General features: G+C 32.5%; 1 protein-coding gene and 1 pseudogene across 1 annotated transcript; both read right to left on the reverse strand.

Moving 5' to 3' along the window:
- Positions 1 to 1050: 1050 nt before the first annotated feature.
- LOC137825333 (protein FAR1-RELATED SEQUENCE 5-like) lies at positions 1051 to 3622 on the reverse strand (annotated as a pseudogene).
- A 7446-nt stretch (positions 3623 to 11068) lies between these two features.
- LOC137827204 (glutamyl-tRNA reductase 1, chloroplastic) lies at positions 11069 to 14710 on the reverse strand. Its single transcript, XM_068633435.1, has 3 exons — positions 14163 to 14710; positions 13087 to 13328; positions 11069 to 12505 (listed from the first exon to the last, which is right to left on the reverse strand). The coding sequence occupies exons 1-3, from the start codon at positions 14398 to 14400 to the stop codon at positions 11378 to 11380; spliced, it is 1608 nt and encodes a 535-aa protein (XP_068489536.1). The 5' UTR covers positions 14401 to 14710; the 3' UTR covers positions 11069 to 11377.
- Between the last annotated feature and the right edge of the window lie 6771 nt (positions 14711 to 21481).

Here is a 21481-nt window from a genome sequence, read left to right on the forward strand (position 1 = left end):
TTTAACACAAAGCAGTTGGGCAGTTATGTGACACTTGTTCAGGTATGAAACCATACAAATAATTAGCAATCACATGTTACATTCCATAATTTTTTGTATTAAATATTTTATAATTAATATAATGGAATTACGCAAGCATGGATTTATGAGCACTTCTCGGACATGGGAAGAAGGGATATTAATCCCTCATATGACGAGGTACATCCGCGGGCAGCACGATACATTGTTGCCCATCAGATTTGTGCGGTTGGTGATGTGCGGGTGCAGTTGGATGGGCTCACACACGATGACGTCATCTGGACTCCATATGAGGACCACAGATTGAGCAGGCCATTTGAGACCATTTATTTATTCTCGGGTCACCTACGATTGGGCAGCTTATAACAGAGACATATGCTAGTCCATCTGCATGTGTTCCTGAGTACATGTCTTAGTTCAGGACGATGTCACACCCATACATTCGCAGAGGTGAGCTTGGAGATCGACCCAGTGTTGTACCACGTCGTCGCCTTCGTAGTCCAAATGCTGAGCAGGCAGGTCTCTCGTCTCAAGATGAGTGTGCACATTCAGTAAGTTTTTTTTTATTGTTATGTGATTAAACAATATATTTGAGAAGTTTAATTTATTTTGAAGTTGGTGCAGGGTATATTTAGGCGCATTGTTAGTATTCTCCAACGCATGATAGATTGTCGTCAGGTCACTGAAGGCACTTACGCATATGAGAGTACAGAGGCAGCACTGCATTTAGCCCGAAGCGTGACAGATGACGGGGCGGTGTACACTAGACGATCACGTAATGTTCGTGGACGTCGTTGATATTTTGTTTTATTACATGATTGTAATAATAATAACTTTGTATGTGTACAATATGGTTTAATTAATTTATGTTGTAGTGTTTGCTATTTTATTTTTATCTGACATAAACACGAATTCATTATGAATCGGAAATGAAGTAATAAATTATGAATAAGAAGTTAAGTAATAAATTATGAATAAGAAGTTAAGTAATAAATTATGAATAAGAACCCCACATTATAAATTATGTCTACATCAATTGTCTCCAAGGTTCACATATGTCGGACTAATACTAATTAATTGGGTAAAAGATTGCATCCTACCAACGTAATATGATGACCATAACCTTGCCTCTGGGTAACAATGTGTACACCATAAAATGTCAGTGGTAGGTATGGGACAATCATCAACCATTTTTACCTGCACAAAGTGTGAATCATATACATGACCAATACATAGTAATCGGTGTAGACCAACATCGGTAGGGGGTGCAGTATGTAATGGGAAAATAGTAATATTTTGTTTCAAAGACAAACAAACTAAGATAATATTGTATCTGCTTGCTATTAAGTATCCCATATCCGGTATTGTCATCCATTTGTCAACACTAGCCTGCAAAATACAATAATGAAATTAGATAGCATACAAGTTCAATTAATCAATGCACATGACTCTTATGAATATACACTTACCACTAACAACTCATCCACTAGTAGGGATCTCTTGATATGTTCTACCCGTTGATGACCACCTAATAATGTTGCGTATTCTTCACGCCACTAAGATATTTCTTTGAATAAATCCATTCTGATAAGTGGTCATGACTCTTCACCCATCCCCAACAAGGAGGCAATAGCACGAAACCCACAATGTCCATCTGCTTTAACATCTATTACATCCAAAATATAAGGGTGACATTTCGGATGAAATTGATTAAGCATGGGAATTGCATTGGTGTTGGCCGTCACCTTAACCTTTCCCTTAGGAGTCTTCAAAGATGATGAGCTATCATTTACAATTTGGATGCGATCTACATGCTCAAAATATGAAGGGATGCGTTTTGTAGACCTCTGAAATTTGTTTGTTTGACTCTTTTGGGATCCTTTTGTCTTGACTACATTAAGTGGTGCACATAATGTTGTCATGTCTGGGTAGGCAATTTCACGCAACTTATTTTTAATTGTCACTTTGCCACACATGTCAACCTGTTTGAACCGGGATAGAATGACATCCCATTCTTGTTGAATTGACAACTCAGATGATGAATCACATTCAGATAAATCTGAAAAGCTTAGTCTCGTCCACATAACATGAACTTCATTAAGAGGAATGACACCCATAGCATATCTGGCTAATTGACAAGCACATGGTAATCTGTGAGTCCGTCTAAGTACACATCCACAACATTCACTATCAAACCCCACATCATTGACCCGATCAAACTCTTCAGCAATGAGAATCAAAGCATGTTTAGATACAAAGCCAACCAACATCTTGTACAACTGCACATTGAATGTGTGTCCTATCACATGTAGACTCATTTCAAAGGATGCCTTGATTTCGTTATGTTGAAGTATAATAACATGCTTGATAGCATCCCAACATGAGCACAAGTCTCCCATGCTATTTTGTAATATTCGTTTCAAAGACCAATGAGCTGATTCAACCCTGTATAAGTATAAAACATAAAACAATTAGACGTTATACATGTTCTAAACAAAGTAAAGGCATTGATATACATATTTGATGTTGTATTTCCCAAATGCATTAATGAATCTGTCCAACACTTTACAAATTTTTCTTTGTGCGGAATAATCCACGTGTTCTTCACATATTCAACAAGTAATGACCACGGTGAACAAATAGTTTCAAAACTTTTAACAAACTCATCAAATTGAGCAATATCTGTACAATCAATGATAGTCCTCCATGAATCCATCACAACTTCCCAAGCCTCGATAGAATCAACCAACATTTTACACTTTGCTTTAACATTCTTATTGATATGAAACCGACAAAGAAGGTTTCTTGCTTTAGGAAACACAATATTGATGGCATTCATCAAAGCAAGATCTCTATCACAAACAATGACTTCAGGCCCCACATGTGATGTCAAAAGTGACCCTCTAAATTTTTGTAGTGCCCATATGAAGTTCTTTTCCTTCTCGCTAGATAAGAATGCAAAACCAGCAGAAAAGGACAAACCTGTACAAGTCACACCAACAATCTCAAGCAAAGGCAGTCGATACTTGTTTGTTTTGTAAGTCGTATCCATCAAAAATACAATGTTAAATGCATTCAAAAGTTTCACAACATCAGGATGAGTCCAAAAAATATCACTAACAATATTGGAAGACTCATGACACGTACTCCAGTGAAGATAATTGTCACGGTCTAACAACATCATTAATTGTTGTAATTCAGTTCGTGGTCCTCTAACTGATCTCTTGTATGAGTATCTTGCATTGTATACTTGCTTTATTGTTGTAATATTATCCTCATTATTCTCCTTCAAAGTACGTAGTATGCTACTCGGTTTAACCATGCTTTTAGTCATATCAACAAGCATGGAATGTTCATTCGCTTTTAATTAGCCCGCATATGGATGACCAACTAATGTATCATACAAATCATGATTATGAGTACCACATATTACCTTAAGTATCCAACCTTGACCCTTTCCAATAAGTTTACCTCGCAATTTAAAGGGACATTGACATTTTCGAGTACCAGTTACAGTTTCCTCCAAATCATCCTTATACTTTCTGTAACTACCCCCCCTTTCACAACCTAACAAGACATATCTTTTTCTCCCTTGCTTCCCCATTTGCTATGTCAGACCTAATAATGACAATAACAAAACCAAGTCTATAAGCAACCCTACGGACCCATTCAAGTAAGTCTTCTCGCGAAGGAAAAACCTACACAAAGTTATTCCAACAATATTACAAAAACACTTCTTCAAATTATAAAGCAATAAACATAAAGAGAATGAAATTTTATTCACCTCATCTGTTGTAAAATGAGTACCATAATCCTCTTCAACTAATTCATGTTGATGCACAGAATTCATTAATTCTTCCATATATATCATTTCTACTTCATCCGATCTTTTTGTAATCAATCCAACCTCCATGTCCATACTTACACCTTCATTCATAAAACATAAATTTCTATTTTATTCTAATTTTCATAAATTCACACAAGTATGCAAAATAAAAACAACATTCAATTACCCTTCCGGATAGTGTAATCCATAAGTAAAATAGTACCTTCCAGATTAGATATTCGTAATGCATTTCACAACTTCAAAGTGACTTCCGGATTGTTTAATCCATAAGTCAAATTAAAACAGCAAATTGCATTCCGGATTACATAATCCATAAGTCATACTTAAAGTTCTAAAATGACTTCCGGATTACGTAATCCATAGTTCATTTTAATGTACCGGATTACACAATCCGGAAAAGTGAGTATGTTTGTTCCGGATCTGGTTCACCCCCAGTTTAACTAATCCGGAACACTTTAATGTTGTCTTACGGATTGTAAAAACATTTCGGATTATAGGGGTGGATAACATGAAGTTCATTGCACGAATTATACAATTCGGTGATCTAGCGGATTAACCCAATCCGGAGAAATAAGTGTTTAAAGCACGAAGACTTACCTACGAACGGAGAATACGAGCAGTGAAGACCACCCACCACAGCAACAACACCACCACCACGGTTACCACCACAAGCACCACTATCACCACCGGCAAGCACCAAGCACCAAACACCTTCGTTTTCACTATGCGTAGAAAGGTAAAACAAATTTTCTATTTTTATCTTTTTTTACTGAAGGACAAATTTGGAATTTTAAAAGTATATGGGGGTGGCTGAAGAAGGGATGGAGGTGCAGGAAGAAGCACTCCCTTGCACTTGGCGGGATAAGGCTTGGTGATTCTGGTTATCAACCAAGGTACACCTAGATTGTTTTATATTGGGCTAGTCAAATAGAAAGATAGACATTGAAGAAGTGATTAAATCACAAAGTGTGATGTCAACGAATGACTTAGAGGTACAAAGTAAAGAATATCTTATATTTACTTATTTATAGATTACAACTATATGTTATCTTTTTTCTATAATTATTCTTCTTTGTAAATTATGTAATTATAACACAATTTTTAATATTACCCAAAAAAATTATTGATATATATATATATATAATTGTTCTCTTGAAATGATGTGTCAATTATCTTGGCTTGAACAGACCTCCATTCTAATGGATAAATCTTAGATAAACATGCCTAGAAATACATCTAAAATATATGGAAGACTTAAATAAGTTTTGGACTTTGCATTTTCTAATAATGGTGTGAGGGGATGATAACATGTCCATGTCTAAAATGCAATTTTAACAAATGGTTTTTATATTATTCATTTTGATTTAATTGATTTTCTGTTCTAAACTAGATTTCTACATTGACATCACAAGTCAATGAAATAAAGGTAATGATGTCTTACTTCGTGCAAAACTATCAAGGAGAATTGTCTCATGATTTCGCTATGTTTCATGCATCACTAGTAATATTTAAATCTTTATTAAAATATATTATAATTGTAATGCTACTAAATATGACTATTTTTTATATTAGGCATCGAACTAAGGAGAAGTGTTCCCAACAACAAAATAAATTATCAAGATCAAGAACCATTATTAGTTTGAACAGATTTAGTAAATCTAATACATTGTAAGTAGTATAGTATATTTTTCTACACTAGTGCAAAAAACGCATACTACAATGACTTTCTAGACTGATAAAACGAGAACTAGTGTAAACAAAAACACGGTGACATTTTTGTAAATATTTGATACACATTACACCGATTCGATGGCCCAACTGGTGTAATTTACTGGTCTGAGACTTAAAAAAATTTAAAACTTTTTTTTTGTCTTAGCATGGTATATTACATCGGATAGATAGCCCAACTGGTGTAATATATAGTACTTAGAGCAAGGGAAAAAAAATAAAAAATTTAACTTTGGGCAACATATATTACACCAGTTAGATGACCCAACCAGTGTAATATGTACCAACCATTCTGAGTAAAAAATATATATTACATCGGTTATTACTAAGAACCAGTGTAATATATATTTTTAAACTTATTTTCAAGCTCACGTCTCACTACTCATTCACGCTACTACTCTTTCTATTCCATTATGCTCCTTCGTCTTCCACCGCCGCTACGTCACGCTTTCATTTTGCTTATTTGCCTTCATTTTCATTCTAGCTTCTTTGCTACTCTTGTGTGGCTCCATTTTTCTTCCTCCACTACTGCCCCCAACTTCGTTCATCTTCTCTTTATTCACCACCCCTTCAAAAAAAAAAAAAAATTCTTCTTCATGACCATCACTCTTGCTCTTTGGTGCCACCATTCTTCCTATTTGTTGCCACCAATCCTTTTGCCGTTGCGCCTCCATTGTCGCGCCACATTTCCCTTGTTTCGCGGCCACAACTCCTCCATTCACGCTCCAAGTTGAGTTTTTTATTTTCAAATTTTGTAATTTTATTTTTAATTTTTTTTAATTTTTTTTTTAATTTTAATTTTAATTATTTATATAGTTTTCATTATTTTTATAGATATTTTTTTTTGTTGCTTGCTTTCACTACCGCCGCTGCAGCTCATCAGTTCACACTCTAGGTTAGTTTTTTAATTTTCAAGCATGTTAATTTTAAATTTAATTATTAATTTAGTTCACAATTATTTATATAGATGATTAGTTTTATTTGTATTAGAAATATATTGTATTATGATGGATGTCTTGGTATTGGGTCTGGGGTGATTGACCCTTGGCAATTTGTATTTTGTTTACATAAACTAAAAATTAGTTGATATTGATAGATTAGTTTTTCTATTACATAGTCTTAGTCATGGATCAGAGTTGGATAAATGAGAGTCGTATCAGTGATGTGTATGAAAATGAAGTCGAAGAATTTCTACAATTTTCTCAACGAAATGTAGTTGTAAATGGAAGATACTTTTGTCCATCTGTTAATTGTATGAATGGAAGATTATTAGAAATAAGGTTGATATGAGAACATGTTCTTTATGATGGTTTCTTGAAAAATTATAAAAAAGGGATATGGCATGGGAGTTTGAAAATGTATCACCTCTATATGACAGTCAATATTCTAATATACATTCTAAAGATCGCATGGAGGACATGATTCGTGATATTGGAGAAGATAGTTTCCAACAAGCACATATGTGTGATTCATTGAAAGATGATTCCAAAACACCTCTTTATCCTGATTGTTTAAGTTTCACACATTTCTCAACAATATTAAAATTAATTAATATTAAGGCAAGAAATGGGTGGACCGATAAAAGTTTCACTAAGTTGCTCGAGTTGTTGCATGAAATGCTTCCAAAAGATAATACATTGCCCACCCGTCATTATGAGGTGAAGAAAATATTGTGTCTGATGGGTATGGAGTACGAGAAAATGCATGCATGTCCTAATGATTGCATATTATATAGAAAAGAGTTTGAATCATTGCACAAGTGTCCAAGATGCGGGGTATCACGATACAAAGTGAAGGATGATGAGAGTGAGGAAGATTATGTGAAAAAGGGTCTTCCTGCAAAAGCATTGTGGTATCTTCCAATCATTTTGCGATTTAAAAGTTTGTTTGCCAATGTTAATGATGCAAACAACCTCAGGTGACATGCAAATGGAAAAAAAAAAATCTAATGGATTGTTACGACATGCTGTTGATTCACCGCAATGGAAGAAAATTGATTCTTTGTTTCCTGAGTTTGAGAGTGATCCAAGAAATCTTAGACTTGATCTTGCAACAAATGGTATGAATCCTCATGGTAATTTAAGTAGCAAACATAGTTCGTGACCAATGTTAGTCATTATTTATAATTTGTTGTATTGGTTGTGTATGAAGAGAAAATAATGATGTTGTTTATGATGATGTCAGGACCAAGACAACCTGGAAATGACATCGATGTTTACTTAAGTCCATTGATCGAAGACTTGAATCTTTTAAGGAATCAAGGAGTTGAACTATTTGATGCATATGAGAAGGTCAAATTCAATTTGTGGGCATTGTTATTTTGCACCATTAACGATTTTTCAGCATATTGGAATTTGAGCAGTTATAGTGTTAAAGGAAATAGTGTTTGGCTGATATGTGAAGAGAACACAAGTTACCATCAACTGAAACATGGGAGGAAAACTTCTTAAATTGGGCATCAAAGGTTTATGAAGCGTAATCACCCTTATCGTAGGTTAAAGAAAGCTTTTAATGGATCTCAAGAGGACAAACTTGTACTTCCACCCTTAAATGGTGAGGAAGTGTACAACCGAGTCTGCAATGTGAATGTGAATTTTGGAAAAACACAGAAGAATTATTTTTTTTGAAAAACATGGAAGAAGAAATCCATATTCTTTGAACTTCCATATTGGTCAAAGTTAGATGTTAGACATTGCATATATGTAATGCATATGGAAAAAAAATGTTTGTGATAATATAATTGGCATGTTGTTGAATATTAAAGGAAAGACGAAAGATGCTATAAATGCTCGTAAAAATCTAGTTGAAATGGGTGTTCGCTTGGAGTTGCAGCCACAAGTTCAACCATATGTGAACCCAATCCAAGAGCTGGTCAGGGTTTCACATCAAATGTTTCATGATTCTTGTGTGATTCCTTGGGATGCCACATTATTTGGGGTTGATAATGGTGGTATACCATTGTACATAATCATGCAAGATGTCTTTGAAATCATACAAGGTAATCAATTGTTGAACATCGCAATTATTCAATTATGGATATGTAAGTACCCTTAATAATTACATGCTATTTATTCGAATGATGTTTCATGAATAATGTCACATATTCATATTAACAATGTAGGTATATACATCAAATAATTATCAACATGGAAAATTTTGATACTTAGGGTTACTATGGCAAAGAATGATTGGAAGCCATAAAATTTTGTTACTATGGCAAAGAATGATTGGAAGTCATATAATGATAGGTAAAAAACTTGCCCTCTAGATCTCTAAGGTAGGAATTGACTTCAAATATACTATAATTCGTTTGAATATTATTATTCTATTTGTTGTCAGATATTGTTGTGTGTTTTATAACCTCTATATATACACAAATATATATACACAAATAGGTAAAAATGGATATTGTAGTTGGTTGATTTTGCAAGCAACATTGGTTGGTTGTGAATAATCATAGCTTATAGATCACTGTTATGGATTCAAATATCCATTTTCTCACTATTTAATACGGTGGGTTCCCATCACTCACCACCTATCACACGAAGGGACCTAAATTCATATTTTCACCAATCTTTCGCCTTTATGCAATTTGCTTATTTTAATTTAAATCAAATCCAATACTTGTTGCTCCAAATGTCAAAAGATAATTAAATAATTTAAGTTTATGTTTTCTGATCTTAGCAACTGTGCTGCAACAAAAGAAAAAGAAAGAAAAGTTACATTTAAAAAGAGTTCATTATCTCATAATAGAAGATTGAGAAGTGGAGTGGAAGTCAAAGATAAATTGGACTTTTTTAATAATAAGTTTTGACAATAACAATAAAATCTAGTTGGGCCTAAAATATTATCTTTTCCATGGTAATATGAAGCAATGACTAGGTGTTTTTTTTTTATATTTTAATGAGTAAATAATTTGTTATGTGTTTTATTACATCTATATATCCCAATTCAAATGATGATTCCATATACACATATATGTGGCATTAGAGAACTTGTTTAGGTCCTTCCTCTAAGAACAAAAAATGCAAAAGTTGGAGCCAATTGAGTTTTCAAAATTTTAAAATATTTGTCTTTTATCTTTTTCTAGTTGTTTTAAGATTTCTGTGCATTAAAAAACATAACCTATTAAAAAAACAAAAAAAAATTAAAGTGACTGGGGTTTTGGAAAACTCCTAGAAAGAAACAGGGTTTGGAAAACCTCTTAAAGTAACAAACCTCTAGAAATAATGGGGTTTGGAAAACCCCTGAAAGTAACGAAGATTTACAAAATCCTCAAAAAATGATTAATCTTCCAGAGATAACCCAAAATCGTCGATAATTCATTAACAACGTTGGATCTTTTAGGAGAAAACAAACTCCTAATAATGCACTTAGCGGAGGTTAAAATCGGCAGAAACACTAAATATAACCTCATTAATGCTCCTTCCATAAAATCTGCATCCTTCATTTTGCTCCTTTGCTCTTGTGCCTGCATAGCACTTACAAGTTTTGCCAAGGAGATCTTTGACAGATCCTTAGTATTTTCCAATGAGGTAATGGAAGCCTCAAAGTTTTCAGGAATTGACACCAATATTGTCTGAACTATTCTTGAATCAAAACATTCAGTACCGAACAATCTTGTTTGCAATGCCAAAAAGTTTGTTAGCATACTCCTTCATTGTTTCAGACTCCTTCATTTTTTCATCTCAAATTCTTTAATTTTTCAAATGTTGATTTGATTGTCATGATTCTGGTGAAAATGTCTTGTGAGACAGCAGCAAACAAGGTAGAGCTTGCCTTTGACTTTCTTGTTTTCCTCTCCTTATGATTTTTAATCTAAGCCATAGTTGGATATGATTGTAAAGAAGGAACTTCATAGTCTTCCTGAACAGCTTCCCAAAGATCATTTGCCTCTAGATGTGCTCCATTCTTGCTGTCCATATATGATAATTATCACCATCAAACACAGGCGGTGCTAGTGCTGTGTAAGGAGTTTCAAAATCCGGTTTTGATGAATTGAAGCAAGGTGTATAGGTTTTTATGTACATTCCAAATCCCAACTTTGGGAGACCCCAAATTGATGATTTGAAAAATATTATACCGAATAAAAGAAAAAGGTGGTATATGTGAACTTCCAGAACTTAACTTGTCTGAGAGAAAGTCTGCTGCCAAAGCAACATTAAGTTTTTTATTTTTTGTTGCTTTTCTATGACCCTTTTTCAACTTTGATTTGATAAATAATTGAATAAGCTAGTGAACCAACAAAAGAGGTCCTCTTCAATGTTGTGCCTTCATCAATTCTTCTGGATTGTAGAACAAAACAACATTTAAGAAATTTATACATTCCGAACAATTTGAACTAGCTAATACAATAGAGATAAACATTTTTATTCGATCTTGATCTAGAGAAAACACACGAATTAGATCAAGCAGAGTTCCGAAAAAACTAGCATAAAGAACAATAAGAATCTGTGTAAACTCAGTAGAATAATATCAGGAGACAAATTTTAAGCTTAAATTATTCGTGATAGATACAAAGCTCACCATAATAGTGTAGTACATCACCCTCTATTGATTTTAGGCACAGAGGCAAAGGACTGTGAAGAAAACCTTGTGAACACCCGACCTCAACGTTCCAACAGGAGTTGGGTCATGTAGAAACTGAGACACAACTAATCAATTTAAGTTCTTAGGCACTTTTACATTTTCATCATCATGCAACACAGATTGCATGATTCTTGATCCTAAATATGGTAAATAAATGAGTGTTGTGAATGAAAAATTGGTACAAGATCCCACACATTATGGCTTTTGCTCCACCTTGGCTCGAATCTTCTGCTCCAAAACTGATACTTCAGTCTCAAGGTTGAACATTCTATTCAAAGCATGCATGTTCTCAAGGGTCTCATTGAGAGTCCTGCTATCACTGCCATCACACCTCAAGTGTTGCATTGGCCCATGAAGCATCTTATTCACTATGCCTCTGCTAAGATCATCCACTGCTCTTTGTGTCTTCTTGTTGATATCATCACCCATCTTACCTAGGCATTTTTCAAGCTCAGCGATCCTTATTCTCTCAGCATAAGCCCTCAACTTTTTAATGGTAGGAACAGTTTCTAGTGAGTCCCTCCAAGCCTCAAATTGCTTAGATTCTTCACTAATGATTGCTTGAGCTTCCATGGCTTTTCTTAGCCTATCCTCTTTATTAGCTGCCACAACCTCCTTAAGGTCATCAACGTTGAACACTCTCACAGACTCAAGATCTGAGACACATGAGCCAACATTCCTAGGAACTGAGATATCAATGAAAAAACGACGGCCTCCAACTTCATCAGTGGCAGGAGGAAGGTCCTTAACATCATCCTTCAAGAACAATGGATTCTCTGATGCTGTGCTGGTGAAAGCTACATCTGCCTCACCAATGCATGTCATCATTTCAGAGAGTGGTTTGTAGATTATCTCAACATCCTTAAGTTCTTCTCGGATTGCCGTAACTCTCTCCTCACTTCTATTGACAACTACCATCTTTGTGCACCCTTTTGCCACCAAATGCTTGATCACAAGCTTTCCCATTTTCCCTGCTCCAATGATCAACATCCTTGCATTTGCATGAGAGGCTTCAGGTAGCTTCATCAAGGCGAGTTCAACAGCTGCTGAGCTGACAGAAACTGCACCAGCAGCAATGTTTGTCTCAGTTCTAACCCTCTTCCCTACAGTGATTGCATGCTTGAATAGCCCACTAATGTTCCTCCCAAAGCCATTCACTCCCTGTCCAACCTTGACAACTTGCTTCACCTGGGCAAGAATTTGACCTTCTCCCAACACAAGCGAATCAAGACCTGCAGATACTTCAAAAATGTGCTGTGTGGCATCTTTGTTGTAAAGCAGAAACTGATGCTGGCAAAGATCTGCAACTGGGATCCCACTTGTCTGCAAAGAAGGACAGAACAAGAATGTCCAATATCAGGAAATGCACTAGAAAAAGCCAATAGGGAAAAAAGTTGGAGTAAACCCTTAATGTAGCCCTTAACATTATACACACCAATCATTTTACTCCTTAGATTTATTAAAGCTTCATTTTAGCCTCTATTTCAACAAATTTCACACACACAAAAAAAACTTTTATAATTAAGAAGTACAACAAATTTTCACTCAAATTGAAATCAACAACTTATGCATTTCAACTTTTATAAAAATTCTATTATTTAACTTATGCACAGATTAACTAGTGAATAAGTTAACTTCAATTTTTATACAAGTTTAATTTATTTTACTTTCTTATCTGTTTTATCTTATAAGTACATATCATAAAATTCATCCAATCATGATCTTAATAACAGACATGAAAAAAAAAAAACACTCATGTATCTTAATGTTAGTGGAAAAGGAAGTGAAAAAAGAACAAACATTAATGACATTTTCCAAATTGAGGGACTAAAATGAAGTTTAAATTAAGAACTAAAATGTTTGACACACGCAATTCCATGGAATAAAGTTGAGAGAAGACCAACTTTGGACATCCATTCGGTGACTTCTTTGACTCCACGGTGCTTGGACAGAGCAACAACATATATCTCCATTCGGTTGCAGGTGCTCAGAACAGCTGCTTCTTCAATATGATTCAGACTGCAAAGCTCTGCTATGGCTCTAGGCCATTCTGCTTCTGGTATAGCAAGTTTTTCACGCATTTCCACTGGTGTAGTATGCACACTCAGTCCAATGACCATAATGCTGCTCTTTTCCTTTGTATACCCTGTTCAAATTAATTGCATAAATCACTTCAATTAATTGCATAAACTATTCTAAAGTTGCTAGTTTCACATGATTATGGCCCACGAAAGCCGTGTGGATTATTGAGCCCTTCTTCATTTTTGCTGAAAAATCTAATCTTCTTTATTTATTTATTTATTTATTTGGGATTGGAATAATCCTGCGGTTCTTAATTCATATATCAAATAAAAGATATACTGTTTTTTTACTGAAAACAAAAGTTTGAGATTAATTCTTCGAAGAAGTCCAGTAATAGTTAAGGGACAATTTCGTTTTCCTGTTCGTTGCTTAATTCGACTAGTCAGAAATTGAACCTGTCATATTCTGATTCATTTCATCAGACTTTTATAGATTAAAGATATGTTGTTTATTTCATTCAAGAGCTATATTACTGCTGAAAACAAAACTCATTATTTTGGTTATTCCCGTCATCGTACTGAACTCCTCATGTCAAGGTAGGAAGACAAACCAATGATAAATTAACAGCAAAAGGAACAATAATGTGGGATAAGAGAAAAACATAGCATCCTTACCGTTTAACCACATAACAGAAACATGGTTTAATCTAAGGAAAGAAAGACTATGTATTTTTATCCAGTCACACAGTTTAACAATAGTAATTTGTGATTGAATGATAGTTTAACTCGTTTTTTCTATAAAAATACGACGGAACAAGTATAACTTATTTGTTCATTTTCATAACAGCATTCTTAAAAAAACATATGACCATGATTTTGAGAATGAATATATGCACAGAACTTAAGGTTTAAAATATTGTGAAAATTGAAGTAAGAAGAAGAGTTAGTTAGTTACTTACGATCAGCTGCAGAGGTTTTAAGCTGCTCAAGTGCAGAGATAGTGGAAGGTTTCTTGGTGGGATCAACAGAAACATCAGAAGCAGAAACCTCACACCGAATGGCCCCTCTATGAGTCTGAACAAGTGTCTTTCTGTTTCTGCCAAGAAGTGAAAAATGGGTGGTGGTGGCATTGGAGGAAGCACATTTGAGCAACAAAGCCTCCAACTTTACACCGGAGAAACTGGTTGAAACGGCCATTGAAAATGGAACGGTAGAAAATGAAATCCCAGAGAGAAGTTAGGTGGAGTTAGTTGAAGCTGAAAGAAAAACCTCTCCTTTTTTTGTGTGTTTTATGATTTTGGGTTTGAGCCTATGTGGAAATGATGCAAGACATGTGGAAGAAGGAAAAGGATTTGGAAGGATTTGAAAGAGTGATTTCTCTGAGTTCTCATTGGCTGATACACCACACGTTTTATCCACACTCCCTTCTAATCTCACCCTCTCAAACCTCTTTGGCTTATTTGGATTTTTAGTGCAAAAGCTTTGATCTTTAGCTTTAATGGGGGGTGATGGGGTGTTTCAAGTTGTCTCCTTTTTCAATATTATCAGCACAGTAATTAAGTTAGCAAAGAGGCTTAGCAACTTCTACCATATTTTATGATTCATTAAAACGTTTTAAAAAGTACAAATGTATAAGAGAAAACTCTTAAATAAGTAGGGCTATAATAATGTAACAAAATTTATGAATTTTCCTAAACTTTAATCAATAATAAAAAATGTGATTGAAAGAGTTGTGTTATAGATAATATATTCTTGGAAAACCTGTCTGAAAGATTAAATTAAACCTATTTCATTTTGAATCTTCTGTGACCCATTCTCCTCGTGCAAATCAAGAGTTGTGGTCTTTTAATTTGCCTAAAGCGATGAAAAGGTTACTTGATGTGGTTTAATGGGATATTTTGAGATTGACGTGATATGAAAATTACGTATCACATGCATATTTGATGAAGTTAACAAGTTTCATCTTGGTGTCATTTATAGTTAATAATAATGATAATAATAATATATTATTATTATTATTATTATTATTATTATTATTATTGTGCATGAGTATTTGAGAGGGCAAGGGAATATTCTGAAGAATGATTGGGAAAATGTGAGAGAAGAGAGAAGTGATAAGGGTAAGTGGATATGTGGTAGGAATTGGTTCCTTAGATTTCAGGCTTGTGTTTGCCATAACTTTGGTGAGAAATTGGTGGCTAACAATGTCAATTATTTATTCATGTAAGAAATTAATAATAAAGTTTTAACACATCTAACATATCATAAATATGTTCACATTTTTTTTTAACAATTAGTGATATATAGTAGATTGAAATTAACAAAAGTTGCTTAATTTTGAAAAATTAAACGATAAAATATGCAATTCAAATTATGTTATTATTAGTGTGAAGCATCCAATAAGTTTACTCAATTGAAAAAGTAACCATTTTAATGACTTCTTATTTATTTAAATTTGACTTAAAAAATCCAAACATGGTTTCTCTCAAATTAATGAGTGATTGGTAATTGTTATTATGTTAATTCTTAAGTTTAAGAAATATTTAAAGTTTTCTAAAACTGGCCTTGGTCGATCTAACTTGTCCTAGTTTTCTAAGAAATATTATATCTCTTAGTCTTACATTCAAGCTTTTTTTTTCATTTTTTTATCCTTAAAAATAATATTACGCAATTCAAAGATATAGACATAGGTAAACAAAATTACATTATTTATACAGTATATTATCAATAAAAATATATTTTAATAAAATGATAGTGATTAAATTACGCATATAGTCAAAGATTAATTCTCTTGAATCTTACAAGCGAATTAATTATGTTTTGACAATTTTTACAAATGGCAAACCAAGTTATTTTCTTTTATTTATAGTTTTAAAATAAATTTTGAAATATAAATTTTTCAAAATCTCTATATATTTAAATTTTTTAAATAATTGAAAAAACTATTATTTTACTTTTGAAGTAAATTTAAATGTTATTTAACATTAATTTAATTATATGTTTTAAGATAACATTAAATAAGTATTAGTTGTTATAGCAATTGGAGATTTAACTGACAATGAAAACGTAAACAATAAGTTTTATTTTAATAAGATTTAAAACAGTAAGTTTTGAAAAAGTAGAATCACTATCAAATATTTTATAATGATTAAGTAGTATAAAACACATAATTAATAATTGATCTATAAAGAAGAAGAAAAATATATTTTGATTATTTATGTATTCTAGTCTTTTGGTTCCAAGTGGCATCAAAATAGTTTTTCGCATGTCAATAAAAGTTAATAAATAGATGAAAGAGTATAAAATATGTTACACATTGACATAATCATAATCAATTTATCTATAGTTTTTGTTAACAATTAATATTAATATATGTAGGAGTATGAATGGAAGAAGATATGGTAATAGGAACCACAATCCAATATTCAAAATTTTCTTTATATTCGCATGTGTTTATGTATATTTCTTAATTATTTAGGTAAACTTTAAATAAAGTTATTTAAAAATTACTCTTTAAAGCATACACTAAAATAATTCCTAAAACACAATCTAAATAAAGTTGTATAATATTAATAAAAATAAATTAGATTTTGTAAAAAAAAATTAAATAAATTACACTGCAAAGTATAAGTTTAAATTAAATTATTTTATCTAAATTAATTTTAATTTTACAAATCTAATATGAATTCATAAAGCAATAATATTAAATTCTAAAAATTATTTAACTATTAATATTTTCCTTTTTAACAATTTTATTTTGGTCATTTAATTTTTTTTTTAAAATATATTGTTAATTTATTTAAGAATACTAAGTTCTCAACGCAAATATCACCATGTTACACATTATCCATGACTGCACATCTTATAATAAGATTAGGGGATTGTCACTTTTATATAAATAAGAAAAGGTTGAGGGAGATAAAAGAAATGACAAACTTAGGGTTCTTATATAGAAGAAAAGAAAAACTCCCAAACCCCAATGTTCAAATACAAAACAAAAATTCTCAAACTAATGCATGAAAAAGATACAGAAAGGAAAACAAAAAGACAAAAATTTCCTAATAAAATTGAAAAACTTCCATTTTTTGTCTTTTATTTTCAAACATTAGTCTTATAAATTAAGGTCAAACACCAAGTACATTTTAATAGAAAAAATGTGTGAGTTAAGCAAAGTTAGTTCATATTAAAAGGTTAGATTAGCCCTTTAACCATATGGACTTAGTGATATTTTTAGTAGGCTTGAAATTGTAAAGTTGTGTAACAATCCCCAATCGAAGTTTACTTATGGGCATTTTCTTTCAGCACACTTATATTTTCAACGTGCACTCCATGAGATAGTAAAATGACCATTTTTTTTTCCTTAACAAAATATATAATATAAACATATTTCTCTCATTTTCTTCTTCATCTTCTTCCTTTTTATACCAACGTTGTGCACCTCCTACTTTGTCGTTCCTCCTTAAATTTTTGGTTGAGGGCCTTTGTTAAAATTATTTGTTGTTATCAGAAATTATCATAGACACCTTTGTTATGAATGGTTGTTTCAAACTGGATACTCAAGAAATTTTTTAATTGTACAATTTGAAATATATTTATTTATTCAAAATACATTTCAGATTATACAATTCAAAATACTCATAATGCTTTTTTTATTTAAAAAGTAACTTTGATTAATATAAAAATTATTTGAAAATGAAAATTTATGACTAGGACAAGAGGTGTTGTATCTCAAGATGATGGTAGATAGAGAGACCTATGTCGTGAATCCATAAAAGAAAGTGTGAACTAGGTTTTCATGATAATGGTGTTGATATCATGGATGCACCTCCAACAGGACATGACGAGCGTGAAGGAATTTCTGAAAAACCTTATAATACTTCTTTACTAGTGAGTTTTTCTAATCATGTCGCTTTAAGTTTATGGTAGGGTGAGGTAAGAAACAAAAACTACTTAATTGTAATATTTGGTCATGTGGTATTATTTATACTTACAAACACCCTTTTTTTATTAGGATCGAGGGAAATTGAAGTTGGTCTCATATGGTCAAAAGTTAAGTACGTTTGGGATGCCTCATCAACAAATTGATGTTGTGGTGCTTAACTATGGATTTTTGTCATTATGTAACATCAATAATGAGACGACAACTAAGGGGTTTATTTCAACATTTGTAACACTTTCTACCTTTTGTTTAGTAACATGATGACCACCCTGGATGATGTGTAGATGCTTCTCCATATCCGTAGTGGCGAAGCTTAGTGGTGTGTGAGAGGTTCCCCCAAACTTTTTTACATATATAAATAAAATATTTTTTAAAAATAAGTATAGTTTATATATGTGTGGCACCCCTAAAACTTTTGTACACCTACATTAAAAATTTAGGCACCCCAAAATATTTTCTAAAGATCCACAAGATCCACCACTTGTGGGATAGTTCTATAAGTACGTGACATTAAATTTTACAACAACTTCAACAATGTTAGTTTAGTTGTTGGGGATGAACTTGGATGATTTCATGAAAAAGATGAGACATTGTCAAAGTGTACATGTGAGACTTAGTTGGCTCTAGGAGGTATATGAGGAATGGATTCAACAATCTAAGTAAGATTTTTTCATGAGCGGTCTCAATATCATAAAAGCTAATAATAGGATGATTTTTAATCTTGATATTATGTTTCTCTTGGAAGAAGTGTACTCATGACATTTTAGATGAATGTCCTTAAATAAGGATGAAATGATATGATCTTTAGGGGTTAATATAATGTTGGTTTTTTTTGTAATTTTTAGACTACATTATCCTTTTAGTCCTTATATTAAGGTCCAAAAATCTATTTCATCCCCATATTTTAAAAAGTTCAATGTGGTCCCAATTTTTTTAAAACAATTCAATGTGGTAACAACATATATAATTCAATGCATAATGACATGATCATTAACACAAATCTACTATATCTATTCTGACGAGGACAATCTAACATGAATCACATTAAATTATTTTAAAAAAATTTAGGACTATATTAAACATTTTAATAATCTCATGATTGAATTGTATTTTGGTCCTTAATATAGGAACTAAAAAGGTAATTAAGCCTAAGTTTTATTATGTTTTTAATTAAGTGATTGAATGGTCACATGGGAAAATAAATAAAAAACACAAGAATGTGGATCGTTCATGTTTTCATGGTGGAAAATAATGATGCATACATTGAGAATTAAAAACAATACTAGTGGGAGTTAATTAGTAGTTGACATTAAATGTTACCGAGTAATGATAAATGTGAAATTTAGAGGGTTTTACATAATTTGACCTATAGAATTATGTACTTCAAATGCAATCAAGAAAATATATGAATTTTGAAAGAAAAATTAGTTTTTTTTGTATGGAGTTCTGAGTTATAAGAACTCAAATTTGATCTTATCAAAGTAACTTGTGACAATTACCCTCATCTTTCTTGAGTATGGTGCCAATATTCTTTCCCAAATTTTATATTAGGACGCTCTCCCTCTTTCATTTTCTCATCAAAGTGAAAATATTTTAACAAAAGTCCTCCCAAAAAGTCAAAGCTTTAAGAAATAAATTAGCTATCTACAACTATTTGTTGGGTCTATTAGTGTCTAAGTTCAAGAGGGGAGGGGTGAATTGAGCTTATAAAATTTTCGCAAGAACACACAATTTTTCAGTATTCCAGAGGCAAAAAGAACAGATTGATTTTACAAACAGATTGATTCTTCAGAGCAGTCTTGGCACAATTTGAATTTTGTTCAATGTAAAATTGTGATCAACAGAGAATTATGACAGAACCAGATCAGCTTAATATTGTGAGGATGAAAGATACAGCTATGCTTAGAAATCAATCAAAAATTACACAACACAAGATTTCAAGAAGTATGATCCTTTCTTAGGTTTTAATGAATGGTCAGTTTGTTCACAATTCACTTAAACCATTGTATGATGCAACCTTGTTTATGATCAGAAAACTTTAACAAATCAGGAAGAACAGTTTTCACATAACCCAAAATTAACAGATTCAATTTCAAAAGAACAGATTTAGTTCTTGACAGAATTAAGCAAAAACCAGAAAAGAGTGCAGGGATGAGAATACAAGATACACACGTTTTAATACTGGTTCACTCATACAGAGCTACATCCAGTCTCACCTTACCCCAAGGTGGAATTCACTAAAAACAGTGCCAATCACTTACAAAACCAGCAGTTCTTGAACACTACAAGAACAACACACACAATGCTGAAAAACCCTATTTCAGCAAACCTTGCACTCCAAGAAACCCTATCAAAGAGTGACTAACACTTACACCTTTACAAAATAGAATAAAGGAAAGATTACACCTGAAAAGAAGATGCAAGAACTCAAAACCAGTAGTTCAATTTGCTGCAGAACTGCACCAGCACCTTCACCAAGATCAAAGGTTTCCTAGAACAAGCACACTTGAAAATCTCTTTGGAAAACCTTTCAAAACTCTTTCAATCTTTCTTCTCACATGGAAATTGATTTAACTCTTTCAAAAGCGTAACTCCTCAGCACTTATTCATGTGAGAGAGACATTGTTTATATAGAAAACAGTTTCTAACTTCTTTTAAAAAAACAGTTGAAAAGCAGTTAAGAAAACAACAGATTCAGTTTTGAACTTAACAGATTTATTTTGTGAAAACTGCCAACTCAGCTTAACAGAAATAACTGTCTGAGTGGTACCTTTGGTGCCCTAACTAACTTGTGAAAAACCTTTCAGCAGACCAAAGAATAAACATGTTCTTTCATGGTAAAACAGATTAAAGTATAACACACAGGCCAGCTCAGCTTAACTGAAATAACGAACTGAGCTTTCCCTTGGTGCCTTAATAGAAATTTAGAAAAGCCTTTTAACAGAGAAGAAATAAACAGATTCTTTCTCCATAAAACAGATTTATTTGTGTACTGTTTTAAAACTGTTAAAAACATTTTAAAAAGCTTTTCAAAAACCATTTAACCACATCATGTGCTTGATCTAGACTTGATTAGGCATCTAGGATAGGTTACATAGCAAAAGGCAATCATACACACTTACAAGCCTAATTCCAAATGAATCTAAAAACCTATTACAATCTTCAAAGTACTCAAGCCATTTTCTTCATCAAACACACATCAAGCCTTGGTAGGGAAGAAGCTTCCTCCAGCTTCAACACTATTTTGGGAAAAAGAGGAGATTTTTCAAAACTGTGTCTAATATAACTGTAACATAGATATTTTTTATTCAATTTGTTTTTATATTAAATTTCTTGGAT

Source organism: Phaseolus vulgaris, chromosome 8 (genome assembly GCF_051622355.1).
Source record: "Phaseolus vulgaris cultivar YP4 chromosome 8, ASM5162235v1, whole genome shotgun sequence".
Lineage (NCBI taxonomy): Eukaryota > Viridiplantae > Streptophyta > Magnoliopsida > Fabales > Fabaceae > Phaseolus > Phaseolus vulgaris.